Below are 16,635 nucleotides of genomic sequence, written 5' to 3' on the forward strand. Positions count from 1 at the left end.
TGCATCCGCCGAGACCACGGTTGGAAACGACGGGTCATATAGAGCTATGCAACAGTCTGAGCTGAGCATCTCCTTGACCTTCTTTAATGCGGTATCTTGATCTACACCCCAGGTCCAGTGACTGTTTTTATTAAGGGAGCCATGAAGAGAAAATGCAAGTTGGTTTTATTCGAAAGATTTCGTGTTTTATAGTGCCCCCAGCACTTGTCCGGATACAAACGGTGCTTTATTCACTGAGAAATTAAACAATTTAGGTTAAAATTTTGATTTTCCCGCTCAATCGTGCGTTTTCGTGGTCCCAAATGACATCACAGGAACCGACCGCTCTGCAGCCTAGAGTACCTTCATTCACGCATCCGCCGTACAGGGTAGAGACACGTATACGCTGGCGCCGCCATTTTCGGTTGCTCGCTCGCCGCCGAAGCAAGTCATTGTGTCAAAACCGCGTAAAAATTATCGCCGCAACGCGGTTTACTGAAGAAGTTTGAATCATATTGTCTGTTTCGCGTTGCTAGGTCTCGTGGGAAACGAAAAGAATAACGCGTTGAGCCCGTTGGCCCAATTGCGGCGGCACGGGACCGTTCAAAGGTTGTCTCCACCCTGTACAGCGGTGTTGGTTTGTTCCCGCGTTTCTTTATGTTCCGTAACCTAGATGGCGCCACCATACCGTGGCAAGCGTTTGGTTTGTTTTTGCCCGCATTTAAACCTGGCTTGTTTTTGTTCTGGGAGAAAATATTTCGTTCCCTGAAACAGTGCTCGCTCGACAAATGGGGTCACGTAAGACACCGTTGCTTGTGTCAATCGGCCAGTGTCGTCTGAGACAACCCCAAGCCCCGTAGTGCTGTGCAGCTAAACCAAGCATGCTGTGCGCAGTACGAACAGCAGAACGCATCAGTACTTCTATGTTTACATGTGCTTTCGTAACTTCCACTGTTTGTCCCATCATTCTTATTGCTTTGTAAAGAATGTGCCCTAAATTTAAGCGCAAATCGCTCGTTCGTCTAGTTTGTAAGCTCTACCTAATTTGCGTCTGCTTCTGCCAGCCTCCGCCAATCGCAGAGCTTAGCTCATGTGACATCATAGGTTCTGTTGCGGGAAATGAGCTGGTGGGTCGCATGACCATTCCCGTTTTTCCTAATTATGTAGCTTATTTGAGCGAAGTTTACGTTAAAAGTGGTGTCAGTATGATTCTAACGAGACAATCTTTTGAATGAACCAAACTTGTGTTTTCTCTTCATGGCTCCTTTAAGTAAAACTCGGATGGGCGCAGTCACGCTTGCGAGGTGCGGAAGGAAGCGACCAACGTGATTGACCATACCGAGTAGCCTGCGTACTCCGCTGGTATCCGTTGGTGGCGGAAGACTTTGAATCGCCTTGACTTTGTCTGGGTCTGGTGACACTCTGTTCTCGTTGACGACAACCCCTTGGAAACGGAGAGACTTGACTCCGAACTCACATTTCTTCCTGTTGAGCGTGACCCCGGCCTCGTCTAAACGTTTCATGGTGGCTTGAAGTCTTTTGTCATGTTCCTGACGGTCTTTCCCGAATACCAAAATGTCGTCGATCATGTTGACAACTCCCGGAAGGCCCTCCAGGATTTGAGACATCAGGCGCTGAAAGAATTCCGGAGCGGAAGCGATACCAAAAGGAAGGCGACGATAGCAATACCGACCGAAGGGTGTGATGAAGGTAGTCAGCTCTTCACTTTTAGGGCAAAGCTTCACCTGATGGAATCCTGATGTGGCGTCTAACTTCGAGAAGACGTGTGCGTCCTTCAGCTGACCTAACACAGAGTCCACAGTTGGAAGAACGTAGTGTTCCCGTTGGACATACTGGTTTAGCTTGGTGAGGTCTACACAAATCCTGTAGCCACCTGTCGGCTTTGGTATAACAACGAGACCGGCGCACCACGGCGTTGGTTTGTGTACCTTGCGGATGACGCCTTGACTCTCCATCTCGTCGAGTTGAGTTTTGACGACTGGCAGTAATGGAATTGGAATCGTCCGTGGGGGTGCAAAAAGCGAAGGGCTGTGCATCCGGTACAAGGTGGATCTTGTACGGTTCTGGAAGTACACCTAACCCTTGAAAGATTCGAGGTTGTGGAGGAGGCATTGTAGAAGATGTCGCGTCGACGAACTTCACGACACCCAGGTCTTCTATGGCGGGAAGCCCAAGTAGCGGGGTGTTCTGACCTCGCATGACGTAAAGTCGTTGAGTGGTCGACTTGTCTTTCCAGTTGAGGGTCGCGGAAAACGTCCCGAGCACTGACAGACGCTGGTTGCTTGGACCGGTGAGCTCTGCTTCTGCTCGATCAAGAACTTTGGGAACGGCAGGAAAAGTTGAAGGGACAACTGTCACTTCAGCGCCTGAGTCTATTTTGAATTTGGCGGGTATGCCATTCACGCGCATGTCAACGTACCTTGCACAGCGCGTGCCGACCGCGTGGGGTTCCACCGAGCCTAGCTTGGCTTTTCCTTTCTTTGCTCGGCAGACATCGGCGAAGTGACCCTGCCTCTTGCAGTAGTTGCACGTGGCCCGCCGCGCCGGGCACTTTTCTCGATGGTGAGGCTGGCGACCGCAGTATTCGCAGCTCCCAGAAAGCCGGCGTTCCTCATGCTGAGCGAGTGAGGAGGAAGGTGTCAAGCGGCGATGATTGCCCTTCTTAGCTGCGTCGACATTCAGGTTTTCTGGCATGCTAAGTGACCGCGCAGCGCGTTCCTTTTGGGCGTCCTCGTGCAAGCGAGCCTGATATAGCGCCTCTTCTGCTGTCAGCTTCGTGCTGCGGCAAAGCTGGTCTGAAAGTTGTTCGTCTAACAGGCCAACAACAAATCTGTCTCGAACCAAGCGGCTTTCCACCTCTGAGTTGCTGTAGCTGCACCGCTTGACCAGGTTCTGAAGCTCTGCGTAGAAAGCATCTACTGACTCACCAGGCTGCTGCGTTCGGCGGTGGAAGCGTCTACTCTCGTAGATCTCGTTGACGGTATGAACGAAATGACGGGTCAATGTCTGCTTGACTGTGGCGAAGGGGTGCGACTCCGGTGCCGATAGTCCCAGCGAAGTAAGCAAGGTCCGCGTCTGCGGTCCCATGACGTAGAGTAACGTTCGAACCTTTCGTTCGTCGCCCGCAGAGTCGAGGCCAGACGTGAAGACATAATCTTCGAATGTGGCGATCCACGTAGGCCATTCTCCCGGATTTGTGAACACAAATGGGGCCGGCGCTTGTAGTCCGGAGGCGCCGACACGGACGACGGGAACATCTGGGTCGCTAGGCATGGCTGAACACTTCTGACACCATGTTCGGAGCCCACGAGAGAGACGACCGACCCGTTCAGCAGCAAGAATGGAACTCCTTTATTCCAGAAGCGTCGGAGCACGCGCTCCACGTCAGGCACTCTCGCGCGCTCACTCACACGTGTCAGAGTGGCCAGCGGCCCCTACAGTCTCGACCGGAAAAAACTGCTTTCACAATCCCAGCCTTCCACAGCAATCACGTCGCTGATCCCAGGAACCCCTCCCTTCGTTTGCTTTGAGGCGTAGGCCGAACGAAGCTCGCCCAAGAATTCCTTGCACCCAGCATTCAAAAGCAGATGTAGCTACTGATTTCGTTTCGGCCACAGCCCTCAAAACGAAGTCGCGAGGCTTTCCAAGAACATTTCTTCGTGCAGTGGCAGTGTGGTCAGACGTCTGCCGGCCAAGATGCTGGCTGGTGTGAGGGCACTCGGGGGCCACCATCGTTGGGGTCTTCGTATGTGTGGAAGGGCATGAAATTTATTACTTCCTCGACCTCGTTCGAGCACTTGGTACAGCTCGATGAAGCCTCTAGACCAGGGGTCCCAAACGCGTGGTCCCAAACACGGTCAGGGATCTCTTAAGCAAACAATGATCGCAAGCAACTGCGACTTGTGAATCGAACACTCTACAGTGTGCACAGGGCTGGACGAGTGCGAGGCCGCCGAGACTCCCCACGGCGTTTTATGACCCTGCAAATGGGGCTGCACGACGCTAATAAGAAAGCGACGCCCTGACCAGAGTTTTCCACGCTTCCGCGAAAGTGAAAAGGTTTCAGTGCGTTGTGCGGCGTTTGTGGGTGTTTGTTTTCCTGTTCGCTTTCGTGTCAAACACTTTTACAGATGTGGCGGATTTCCAGATGTGGCGGAAATCGTGCGCTTAGGTGCGTGTCGCAGCGTTATTTATGGCCTGGGTAAGAGCGATGTCGTGCTGCTGAGGAAAATACTGCAGCTTAGACTTAGAAACTTTGAACCCTTAGTAGACTGCTGCGGAAGAAAGGCCGAAAAAGTGAAACGCGCAAACTGTACATCGGTCGTTAATGAGTGTTGCTGTTGGATATTTTTTTTTATAGAAATAAAGTAACTAACGATATTTCTCGTTACAGTTACTCCACAAAAAGTAACAGTGTTGTAGTTACAAGTTCCTGTAACTTAAAAGTAACTAGTTACAGTTACAAGTTACTGAAAAAAAAAGTAACTAGTTACCGGTAACACGTTACTAGTAACTAGTTACTGCCCAAGACTGGATGGCGGTCGCGGGATTGCTTGGCACGGAGCGTGTGAGGGGCTTTCTCGGCTTGGCGATCCTTTTATATTCAGATTTAAGCGCAGCAAAATGAGCGACGAGTGATCTGTGGACCTTTCTCTGTTGCCCACATTTGCGGGCGACTTTGTAAATACGCATTATGCATCGAAAAAACAGTCGGGGAGGCACCGGCAGGGAAGCTGTTGGAGGCTGTCGCGTTTCTACACCTTTTTTCTTTTTTTGGCTTTGAGAACGCAAACATTGAAAGTACATCCGTGTTGGTTCACATCCTGCAGGTTTCTCAGGAGGTCATTCCTGAAACGCTTCAAAACTTGCGGGCTGTCCTGAGGTTGAAATGGGGATGGGGGGCACTCGCGATATAGCTATATGCAAAGGATTCTCTGGGACGCAAAGGAAACCTGCAAAAAAAAGAAGAAAAAAACACTAAACAAAATAAATTGCATACTTGGCATTTTTTACAGTGGAGCTGTTGTAGCTGGCCGTAATGTGTAGCGTGTAACGTGTGTGGTGTGTAACGCATTAAACATTGCCAATAAATTACCAATAAATTGCCAATGAATAATTAAATTGCCAATAAATTGCCGAGCGCCGGTGAGCGCATGCCTCGCGGCGACCGCCGAGCGTCCCCAGCACACGAAAGGCTTTAGCAAAAAAAAAAATGCGAAAACCTTGAAGAGCGAAAAAATGCCGAGCGCTCGTGAGCGCGTGCCTCGTGGTGACCGCTGAGCGCCCTTTGCTCACGCCGTGTACAACAAATCTGGGTGCACACTACCGCTTAGAAAATTTTGCTCGAAAAATTCGATCTTGGGAAAAATAGGCTACGGTCGAACAGGAGGCGACGAGCGGTAAATGATTGATACACGGAATTACTACGTACGTTACTTGCGCTACTCATGGCGCTATGTGAAGGTTGCAACCATGGAGGAAGAAAAAAGTTAGGAGGGAGCATGACGTCAGGCGGCCCCGCTCTGGCAAGCCAACCTCCTCTGAAGCCGCTTTCTCCTCTCTTCGGGCTCCTCCTGCGCCAGGCATCATGGAAGATGCACCACTCTCAGGCCCGCAGTAGCATTTAGTGGCTCCGGCTGGCTGCCGGTGGAGGCGAGTGGCATTGCCGAATGCGCCGTACGAGATTTTTCGCCAGCGTTGAGCTCCCGCCCTCGTATCGTGAAAGTACTACTGTTGTTCAAAGCGACACGAGATGTAGATCCCATGCTCAGGAAGCACCTTCATGAACTGCGAGCCGAATTTGACGCTTCCCGCTGGAACCACGACCGGCTTTGCTCGAACGCGCCGCTGTAAACATTCACAAGCATGGAGCGGCCTACGGGTGCGTGGTGTTTGCCAGGTGTGCGTTTGGAATTCTGCTGGGAGTTATTGTGCCACCTTCCCTTTACATCACAGCGCTGTAACGAGTGTCCCATCAGCTGAGAGGTGGTGCGAAAAGCTTTGGTTTCGCTCGCATGCGCATACGTTCGCCTTATCGGTGCTCCGGCATGGTGGCACGTTGCGCGTGCCACAATTGTTGTGACGACGTCTGTGTTGCGTTGCTGTCTCCTTCAGTGCATTAGAAAACAAAAATTGCAGAAGCACTTAGGTTGGGTGCGGAAAGGGTGGGTCATTTTCCGCATCGCGTCGCAGGCAGTACGCGGGCTGGTTGTCGAGGACTGCTCAATCCGTGCGATTGGGTAACAAACGCTAAATTACGCCTGGGAGGTGAAAAGATCAAATGACCAGAACCAAGAAAGTGCGGTGTGTTTTGTGAAATAAAATGTGAGGAGCGTATGTCGTACTCTGTCATCTCCACTTTTGCACGGCGGCGGAACACAACACTTCGACTGCGGCGTGAACTTCGACGTTTTCCGTCTATCCCGTCCGACCACTCCGTCCGAGCACGATAAGCCCGCTGCGCGTTCCGGGTTGCAGGCAGCACTGCGCGCAACGCCCAGACGGGGACTCGTCGCCGAAACCCGAATACCCGACAGCCCGGCAACAGAACAAACCGACGCACGCAGCGCGGGCGAGCGGCCGCATGAGGCGCAAAGAACTACCAACCTTTTCTTTCCTCCATGGAAGTACCGCTTGCCTGTCACGTGAGGGGGGCAGGTCCCATGAGTTTGTCCTTTTTATTTTTTTATGACTAGGCTTCACGATTGTCACGTGACACTCCCTCCTAAACTTTTCTTTCCTCCATGGTTGCAACTCTCGTGGATTCCTTATTTCCTGTAACGTTTGGCAAACAAAAGAATGCGTCGTACTTCCATAAAAGCCTACCGACCGTCCAGAATAAAAAGAAAACGCGGGTGCGCAAGGCACCAGCTGCCTAGGCAAGGCTTCAGCTGCCTACTCGCACCGCCCCTTCACAGGGCTGCGCTTTCGGCCTCTGTCGCTCGAGGGCCACCAACGTCTGCTGGACGGCCTCGCACTGGGCGTCGTAGTCAACCCTCGCCACCGTCTTTTCCAGGCTCGGTGGCAGCGCGTCCGTAGTCCCTTCACTCACTTTGCAGTTCCACAGTATGTGCGCCATGGTCGCCCGGCCCTTGCCGCACACATCACTCGCGTACACCTCATGGCACACTGTTTTTCCAACCACCGGTGTCCACACCGCTCGGGTCTGTAGTTGACGTAGTGTCGTCGCCTCCTGCCAACGGCAGGCTCAAAACTCATTCCACACGATAAAGTACGAGCTGACCGATGCAGTGCACCTTAACTACCAGCAGGCAGGAGTGCTCGGCGGCAAATACAGGGCTAGAACTTTACGACCTTTTTAGTCCTGCACATATTATTTGTTTCGTGACTATGCATGTGGTCTAGCTATAATATTACTGCGCAAAGGGAAGTCGACACCTGCAAGCGACTTCACGCAGGGCTCGAGTCATGCTTCTGTTGAGAAATAAAAAAAAAATGTGTACGCTATTTCTGTGGTCGTCCTCGTATCATCTTTGTGCACTGCAAGTTACACGGCAGTATTTGGGCATCTTGGATAACGATAAATGCCGACGTGCGCGTCGCTGACCCCGGGCTATCATGTACAGTGGTATCCGGAGATACGGGAATCCCCCAACATGGCAGAAGCGCATGTTGTTCCCGCAAGAGGGCGCCAGTTTTTGCATAAGGTCTATAGGCTGTTCAAGTATGTCCTTATGCGCAGCTTCAATATCATGATGTTGAAAAACCCTGTGGTTGTATCAACAGGGATCAAAAGTGGAGCAGTGCAGAATAAAGTGTTGCATGTTAGCTCCACACATGGCGTGACAAAATGTGCATATGCAGTGCTGTTAACGCCCTTCTTTGCACCGGCAAGCCTTCTTGATTATTATCAGGGTAGTTGCCATGGTAACGGGTACTTTTTCGATTTATATTCCTTTGGGTCAGCCAAGGGGCAAGTCCTTAAAGATAAGGGAAGGAGTGATTCGCTTCAGTCCCTCACGGTAAAGGAACCAGAGGATGTGTTGTACTCGTGCCATTTTGAAGTGGGCACCTGGCGGCAAGTCCACATTGGGGTGGCCGCAAAGTTGCGGCATGTGAAAATCGAAATTGTGAGGTGGCAAGAGTGTTCGACTTCCATTACCTCTCCCTGGGCCTGTCTGTGTCTCGGCGTCCAGGTAATCCTAGCTTCGTCAAATCTGGCGGGTGCGTCGAGCCGCGACATCTTCCGTTTTGGAGTCCTCAATGCCTTGTGGGGCTTCAAATGAGTCTGTATATACAGCCGAGTCCACTTATAACAATAATAAACTATGGCACCGTCCACTTTCGTATGCATTCTATGGTAAAACGACCCACTTATTACATTCCTTCATTGCCGCAATATGGGATATAACGATTGAATCTGACCACAGCGTGCACCGAAAATGCGAGTGCCAGGAGCTGCGATGCGCGTCGGATCCCTTCCGCCCCTCCGAAAACAAGTCTACTGCGCCGCTTACAGGGCAGCTAGAGAAGGAGGGAGCAGTTTTCCTTGCAAACCTCCCTCCCGGTGCCGCTGCTTTGGCATCGTCCCTGCGCTCGTGCGTCCGCCTGCTGTGTCAAGTGCGCACTGCCTCTTCAACTGCCTGCTTTTCCCACGGAAGGGACGTCAGGGCCGATGTTTTGGAAATATCCGAGTGCCTCACCGAAGGGGCGATTGTTGCACGGTTATGTGCTTCACGTGAAGCCCCCTGAGCTATGGGAGAACCTGGTGACCTGCAGCGATCTGGATGTCCAGACAATTTTGGCCTCCAGAGCGAGGGCTGCCCGCTCATCACATGGCTTTCTGGAACAGGGAACCACTCCCACTTCACTGGCTCAAAAAATGCGTTTCCCTCACAAAGCCCCTCCGACTATGGTATCTTTTCTGCAAATTAGAACCTTGCTTGCATGCAAAACAATTATTGGCTATGTTGGATATTGTTGTAAGTGGACTACACTGTACGACAGAAAGCCCGGCGGCGTCTCGTAGAGCTGTCCGGGTGTGCAAAAGTTCCACCTGTGCTGGGGTTGCATGGTCCTGTGTGCGAACGAAGCGCGTGGCTTCTTTGGTCGACTGTTTGCACCAGGCCAAAGCCAGAGATGGAATGCACCGAGAGTGGCGTCTGTAAATTGCAATGGCATTGTGCCGGTTGTGCCTGCAGGAGAGGTGCTCCACAGCATAAGTGGTGCCTTTTGGAGGAGTGCAGGGTAGGGGAAACCAGGATGGTCATTTTGTCTGGAGTGACCCAGACTTCTATACAGACCGAAACCAAGGTGTTTTGGCCCCGTGGTGAGAGCTGAAGTGGGAATATCCCTTTTTAATTTTTCGGAAGTTTTGTATAAATGCAAAGTAAACAATTAATTTAGCTTACGCTGCAGCTAACAATGTTTCAGCACGTCCTGCAAGCTTTGTTCAACGGCCCGCTGTCGCTTCAATGCTTCTCTGCAGGGCTACCTTCACTATCTTAAGATGTCACAAATCCAGATCAGAGGAGCGACACATTCAAGCAGCCGTTACTGCCCCTCCATTGCCGTGCGACACTTGTCGAGCCCATCAGGAAATCGATGCAAATTTTCAGAGAAAGCAGTCGAAGTAATCTGGGCACAAGCTCTTGCCAGCCACTGCAATTGAAGACTATTGTGCAGGGGCACTGGCAAAGCCAAGCCACACTGTCTGTCGGTTGGGTCATGTCTGGGCAACCGTCGAATAGGCAGCAGTGCCCGGAACATCCTTCTGCATATGGCAAGGCAGAGCGACAAAAATAGTCTCGGAGAGAATTCATACAGGCCTTACCGGCCATCCATTGGCCTTATGTTGGCACAGTAGCGGCTGCCATCGTCACTGGCTGATCCTTTTGGGTGGGCACCTTGCATCACAGCTGGACGGGAACTGGTGAATGGCTGGAAGCTTCGAACGACACCTGCCACCGTCGTTGGCCAACCCCCTTGGGCGGGCATGTGGGAATCCCAGGTTGGCGTGCCGGGGCAGGTGTCGTCACTAACCAACCCACCCGAGTGGGTTCACTGTCAGGCCTACGCTCAGCCTTTGCACACGGAAAGCCTAATGCGCCATGCAATAAAACTCATTGCATGTGAAGCTGTGGGCACTGGTTCACAAGGTCAAACTTGAGAGCATTAAATCCGTTTGGCCTAGTTGGTTCCATCATAAAACTGAAACAGCTCTTGAACGAAGACAGACATGAGCACCGACTATCAGCTGAGCAGTATTTACTGCCTCCGGAAATATGCGCCATCCTCACTCCAATCGCATGTCTAGGTTGCTTGAGCACCCCTTCGGTAGCCTAGCACAAGGAACTTGGGTACCTGAACATGTGATTGGAGGGAGGACGGCTTAACAGATGCGCTTGCATTTTTCCCTTTAGATTACTGGAAGCAATAAGAATTGCTCAGTTGATAGTGCGCACGTCTTCTTTAACAGTCTTCGCTTAAGCACCGTTTCACACACCAACAGACATAACGTGTCATCACATACCCAATGGGAGCGTCTGAGTGGCACGTAGTTGCAGCCTAAGCTTACACTTGTGGCCACGTGTCGCAGCTAATGCGATCGTAAATGTGGGTGGGCGGGCGACATCTCAGCTGATGGGGATCTTGGCACCATCAGTAGCACTGAGACGATTTTTTTCAGCAAGGCTATTTCAGCACTTCTGGGCAACTGACTGCTAAATAGTTTTTGCGGACATAGTTTGCCTGCTAACCACATCACAGGGCCTGTTGCAAGTCCATATTGGCAAGAAACAACAAATGGCTTCAATGCTCAAGTGTTTATTTACAACATGCACATCACTAAAAACAACCGCCTCTCTGTGAACTCGCATCCTCTTGGGGCCCTTGTTATAAATAACACTCGTGCCCGATCAGCTCTCGCATGCTGCTCTTGGGAGTTTTATAAATTACCAGAGGCCAACAAAGAACAGAACAAAGATGCCAGCCAAAACAGCTCTGGGAGAAAGGCACATAAAAATTGGAAAGATGGCAGGAGGCACAAAACTCTGGGCCAGCCAGATCCGAGCAGCGTCCGACGAAAAGCAGTGGTGGCAGCAGACTGCCCTGCAGCACGCCATCTTCAGCCTAGCGCACAGTACCCCATGAGCTGCCACACAGTCAAATAGAGTAGCAATGCAGACCCCGAGCAGTGCAGGCATGCACAGGCACACTTGCCGAAAGTCACGTACATAAAATTTTCCTCACATTGCCCTACCTACCGATTAGCAGGGCTATGGTTCACTCATTATAACAGCAAGAGCCAACATTGCAGGAACACTAAAAGATGTTTGCTGGCTGAAACCGGTCAGGTACACGTACAACTAAAAGAAAATGCGTCAAGGCGGCCTGCACATACCTGCTCCCCCACTCAACTTTTAAAGTGCCTTTACTCCTGGCTCGTTAATTTACTTCTAAGAGCATAATGACAGTACTTTTGTATTCAATGTGTTGACTGGGCCGTGTTTCACTGCAATGCGAAAGTTTAAGGATGCATGTCAAAGTGGTCTGGCGAGACAGCTTGCTGCCATGCATTTTTTTTCCTCTGCAAAAAATATTTTCCCTACAAGGTGGCAACGGGTTACCTGCCCATCATTTTGGCATCACTCTTGCGATTCCTGCACTGTGGTTTTCTTTTGCAGCACTTCAAACTACCCTGGAAAAAAAAAAAAAAAACCTGTCAAATACCTCATATTCGGTGCTAAAGTTAAAGGTCTGAGACCCTACCATTTATTGCAAATTAGAAAGACCCAAACAAAACAACCTAATCCTTTGCAGCTTTGCAACAAGCCTTCTCGGCAAATACCATTCCCGATGTTTCTGTGTTTATATTTCTTAAAAAAAAAAGATTTTTCTGCAAATACAGGAAACACTGAAGGAGTTTGGACTTCAAAGGGGGGGGGGGGGGGGGGGGGGGAGGAAAAGGAAAAAGGAAAGGACCAAGACACACGGGCAGCAGCAGCAGCGAGGGAGGGCAACCATGCACCACACTGATCAGGCCCCCCTGGCCGGGGGGGGAGGAGCGAGCGTGGCAGTGCGAGGAGCAGCAGCCAGTGGTGGAGGGGGCAGCAGCCGTCAAGAGGTCGAGTTGGTCGAAGTGGGTGTCGACTGGGCGGTGGCGGGGGCCGCCGCGGGCAGGGCCAGCGCCACGTTGTTGGGAGTGGCCTCGTCGTGGTACGAGTTGCCGTTCATCACGTACGAGGTGCCCAGGCCGTACAGGTGGCCGCAGTACTTGGCGTCGTCGATGTTGTCCTCAAAGAACATCTGCACACACGGGCACAGCGCGGTTACCTCCCCGCTCGTGCCAGCCTGCTGCTAGTGTTTGCACTACTGCACGGCCCAGCCACATTCCATCGCTTCTACATGCTGGAGCTACGCCTGGGCTGAGAGGCACGCCGTAGTGTCGGGCAACAAATTAGCCTAGACTGCCAGGGGGGCCGCAGTGTTCGTACATCTGCTTTCCACCCACACCAAGAAAACCGCTGCACACGCTCTCGTTTTGCCAGGCCTCAGCAGATCTCGCAACAGAGCACTGCAAGGGGACAGGGGAAATGTGGAGGGGCTGTGTGCAGTCCAAAATGTTCAGTACTGGACCCCTTCAGGTTGAGTTATCAGGGCTGATGACATTGCAACCTGTAAAGGCATACGCAATTGAGTTATGTAACATTACCTTGCAGAATTAACACTCAAAACAGCGAATTTTTATGCCCGTCATGCAATGCGTATGCGAGAAATATTTTAGATGCAGCCTGCTTTGACAGGAGCACCACTTGGCGTGCGTAAGGAGATTTGGACAAGAAGTGAAATCTCAAGGGGACAGTCTATCAGCTCTACAGAAATGCCCGACCAAAATATAGCCTGCAATTTGGAGAAGCGTACAGACATTCCGGCCCAGCCTTAGATGTGCAGCAGAACTTTGCTTGTTTTCAAACATGTTTGTCACTGGCACTAACTGCATCTGCACCGTTTCCTTTAGCTGCATGAGGGGTACCCTGCATTAACAGCCCCAACATATACAGCAGCCGACCCGGAGGGGAACCATCCCAATAAAAAAGCAGCCCCAAAAATCCACGTCCATTACTCCTATGGGACAACTGACGGTTCCTCGGGAAAGTTCAGGATATCCAGCGAGTCTGGCTCCGAAAAAACAGTCGCCTATTGCAACTCTGGCTGACATTTTGTGTGATCGCCATTTCTTGTGAGGGAAAAAAAAAAGTGCACTGTTTGTGCGAGCAGGTGCCACATTTTCAATGAACTGCCATTTCCGAGCTCCCAGTGCACCATAAAGACTACACTAACCCTGCATTTTTATCCAGGTCAGAGCTGCCAGCATAGCAAGGAGTTCTTCGTTGCAAGGCAAGGCGTATTGCACATATGCAAACCTGGTCATTGTTTTAAAAAAGTGACAATAAAACAAAGTTTCTAGCAGACTGTAATTGACTGACTGAAATGTGATAACCCATTCAATTGTGGTACAGGGTTGCAATGCTGTTTATGTGCAATATCGTTTTATCAACTTTACAGGTTCCGATTCCACTTTCTCCCGTGCCGAGTTTTCTCCACTAAATTACACCGAGCACGCCAGAAATAACCTACCACATACATCACAACCGCAGCTCTTCCTACACCAACAGCCGAGGCTACAACAGCAAAAGTTGGTCCACTCTGCAACCCTTTCGCACCACTATGTATGCTGGTGCCAGGGCTCTAGCAGCACACACACCTGTGTTTTACCACAAGGAAGCGCTCAAATCAAATGGCTTTGGCAGTGGTATGCTACTGATGTAACAGGCATGTTACAAGGCATTCGGTTGGCTGAGACAGGAGACATCACTCACGACAGTTGCAAGAACGTGAACTGAGTGTTTTTCTCAGGCCCCTCCCCTTTCCCTGTATATGTGGCAAAGAATTTGCCAGCCCTGAACACATTTGCGGTTTAGAGCCACTATCCAAAGACATATTCGTGATTTCACTCCTGCTGTGGCGGTATGAAAACCTTGGCTTTGTGTGCCCAAACAGAACCCACAGTTGCAGAATTTAAACCTGGGTGACACACTACCGCAATTTTTGGTCACCATTCCCACCAGCGTGCAAATGAAACTAACAGCTGCTTTCCAATTGTAGCTTAATCCTGTCCTGTGGCCAAACTGCAGTTAGCTTTGGGAATATCTTTTCAGCATGCACCCAAGCAGGGCTTAGAGGATTCAAATTAACAAGTGCCTTTGGGCATTTGCTTTAAAAAAAAAAAAGAAAAGAGTTCGTCACAATGGATCAGCAACTGTGCGAGCTATTACTGGACCGGTTGCCAACAGTTGAAGTGACAGGCATGCATTCTCCATGCTGCAGGAAAAAAAACGAGCAACATTTCTCCCTTTTTTTTCGCACTCGGCATTTTATTAACCAACTTCTCGGGAGAGCCTTCAGTGCCACCGGACTACTGTCCCACCAATCAGCGGCAATTTCGGAAGAAAGAAAAGAGACGGGGCTCAGTGCGCGTCGTACAACAGGGGCAGGCCCTGGCCAGGCCCCAGCTCGGCCAGCAAGTGGCGCCACAGGCACAGGCGGTCTTGGATTCTAGTAGCCAGCATCCGGGGGGCTAGACTTACTTCTCGCATCTTGAAGAAGGCCGCACCCGTGAGCAGGCTGTCACTGCCCGCCTGGTGCTGGGGCCCAATGCGCTCCAGCTGCAGGGAGGCAAAGGCGGCATCAGCACAGTGCACTCCCGCAAGACCAACCCTGTCGAGCCATTGAACAACATGGCTACATTTGTGCGGTTTTCCACAGACACAATGGCAAAAAGATCCGCTTAACTCTTCCGTTGCCGTGGGAAATTGACCGATTTTTAGGGGTCTAAGAAAACATTTTTTCTGTGATAAACATATTGGTTAGGCACATATTGCAGTGACAACAAAGTGGATGATTCAACGCCTTTTCCAAAGACACCAGTTTTAATAATGTTATTTATTTATATAATGATTGTGGAAAAAGTTAATTTCAAAATTTTTGTCCAGGCATCAAAGAACAAAAAAAAAAGGAAGTTGTGTATAACAAACCACAACTAGTAGAAAAGATTTAGAACACAAGTAAACATTCCAAAAACTCGTTTTAGAAAAGGAAATCCATTCGCTTGGAACAATTTGTCAGACATCAAAGAAAATGCTAGCACGTGTGGTGAAGCAATATGAAATTTCGCAATTTTGGATGGTACTCCGGAAGAAATCTGGTGGTCTGACATTATTAAAGACACCAATTAGTACCCACGTAATATAAAAACACCTTCCCGATGATTACGGCCAGCATAAGATTCAAGGCAAGCAAGTGAAGTGAACCTGAACCTCTCAACCTGAACCAAAAACTGAACCTCGGTGCTAGGTGCTTGTTGTGCTAGGCGCTTGTTGATGTTCCAATTGTTTTACAGTTAAGGGGACACGTAGGGATCAGAGTGAACTTTTTGTTTTTTGGCATAGAGTGGTGAAATTTGGCAGACACATTGGAAAACACTCCAATTGGTAAAACGTAAAAGTTCATGACACCTTCGGTAGTTCTCGTGTTACAGAGGTTTACATGTTGCCCACTTGTCATACCTGCCAACCTGGTCACATAGAAATTCGTAATATCTGCTGACTGGGAGAAGTGGTGGGCAGCACACTTTAATTTTTAAGTCTACAATGATTCACGTTTTCTTCACGCGTTCTCATGTTTTCAGAACCATACATGAAAACAGTCAGTGTTGAAGAGTAATGAGCAGCAACTTCATTGGGAAGGGCAGCAAATTCGGATATCTACGATTTCGAGAACACTTGGTACGTAGTGCTTTCGCGGCTTCGAGCCCGCCTTTGCACTGCGAAGCAACTACCGCAGTCGTACCACACTCAGGACGCGGCAGTCATACAAAGAGCGCCACGAACACGGAAGTCGTAACCAGCCCGTGAACAAGATGCTATAAGCAGGCTTGCCGAGGTAGCAGCGAGTTCACCCCGCTGCGTAGCCCACCCCGAGAAGACGACAGAAATCGCAGCTTCGCAGATGGTGGTAACAAGACTACGTATTGCTTTCTCGTGGCGGCACAGGTTCCAGTGTCGTTTAAATAGATGGTCCCAGTTTTTTTGAAAATTCGTAAAATTTCAGGCAGGATTCGTAAAATCATAAGACGCGTCAAAATTCGTACATTTTACGGAAAATTCGGAAGAGTTGGCAGGTATGCCACTTGTGGAAAGCCAAGCAAGGTATTGACACATGCAATAAAGTTCTCAATGCTTCTCAGTTGTAGTCAAAAGAACATTACGGGGCAAGACAGAGAATAATTTCCCTTGTACTGTCTTTTACTGAGACTGTCTTGCCCTGCAGAAGATTGAAATAAAACAGACAGGGTCATAATCCGCTCAGTGGTTGCCACGCTATCCTTTCCACGAGCAACGAAGGACTTGGTAAAACACGCTTTTGAGAAGGCCAACTGCACTCAGAATTGCGGCTTTTTGAAAACCCCATTTTCGTATAGTCTGTTTAAAAAGAAAGCAACATGCAAAATACAACAGCTGAAATACGCACGTGGACGCCGCAAGCGGCCGGCAAAAATCGGCGATTTTGAAACCGAAACCGAGGAGAGCGCGCCCATTGCAGTGACATAGCAGC

The 16,635-nt window shown here is 50.2% G+C and overlaps 1 protein-coding gene across 2 annotated transcripts in view; it reads right to left on the reverse strand.

Annotated features, from left to right (window-relative positions):
- Positions 1–10,769: 10,769 nt before the first annotated feature.
- Pop2 (CCR4-NOT transcription complex subunit Pop2) overlaps positions 10,770–16,635 on the reverse strand; it is a 37,537-nt gene continuing 31,671 nt past the window's right edge. For both annotated transcript variants that reach the window (XM_077702119.1, XM_077702121.1), the window contains exons 5-6: positions 14,610–14,687; positions 10,770–12,267 (exon numbers count right to left, since the gene is read on the reverse strand). In XM_077702119.1, the coding sequence (XP_077558245.1) occupies positions 12,079–12,267; positions 14,610–14,687 (267 nt within the window). In that variant the 3' untranslated portion in view covers positions 10,770–12,078. The remainder of the gene's footprint in view (positions 12,268–14,609; positions 14,688–16,635) is intronic.

Source organism: Haemaphysalis longicornis, unplaced genomic scaffold (genome assembly GCF_048455015.1).
Source record: "Haemaphysalis longicornis isolate Haplotype H1 unplaced genomic scaffold, Haemaphysalis longicornis Haplotype H1 scaffold_3, whole genome shotgun sequence".
Lineage (NCBI taxonomy): Eukaryota > Metazoa > Arthropoda > Arachnida > Ixodida > Ixodidae > Haemaphysalis > Haemaphysalis longicornis.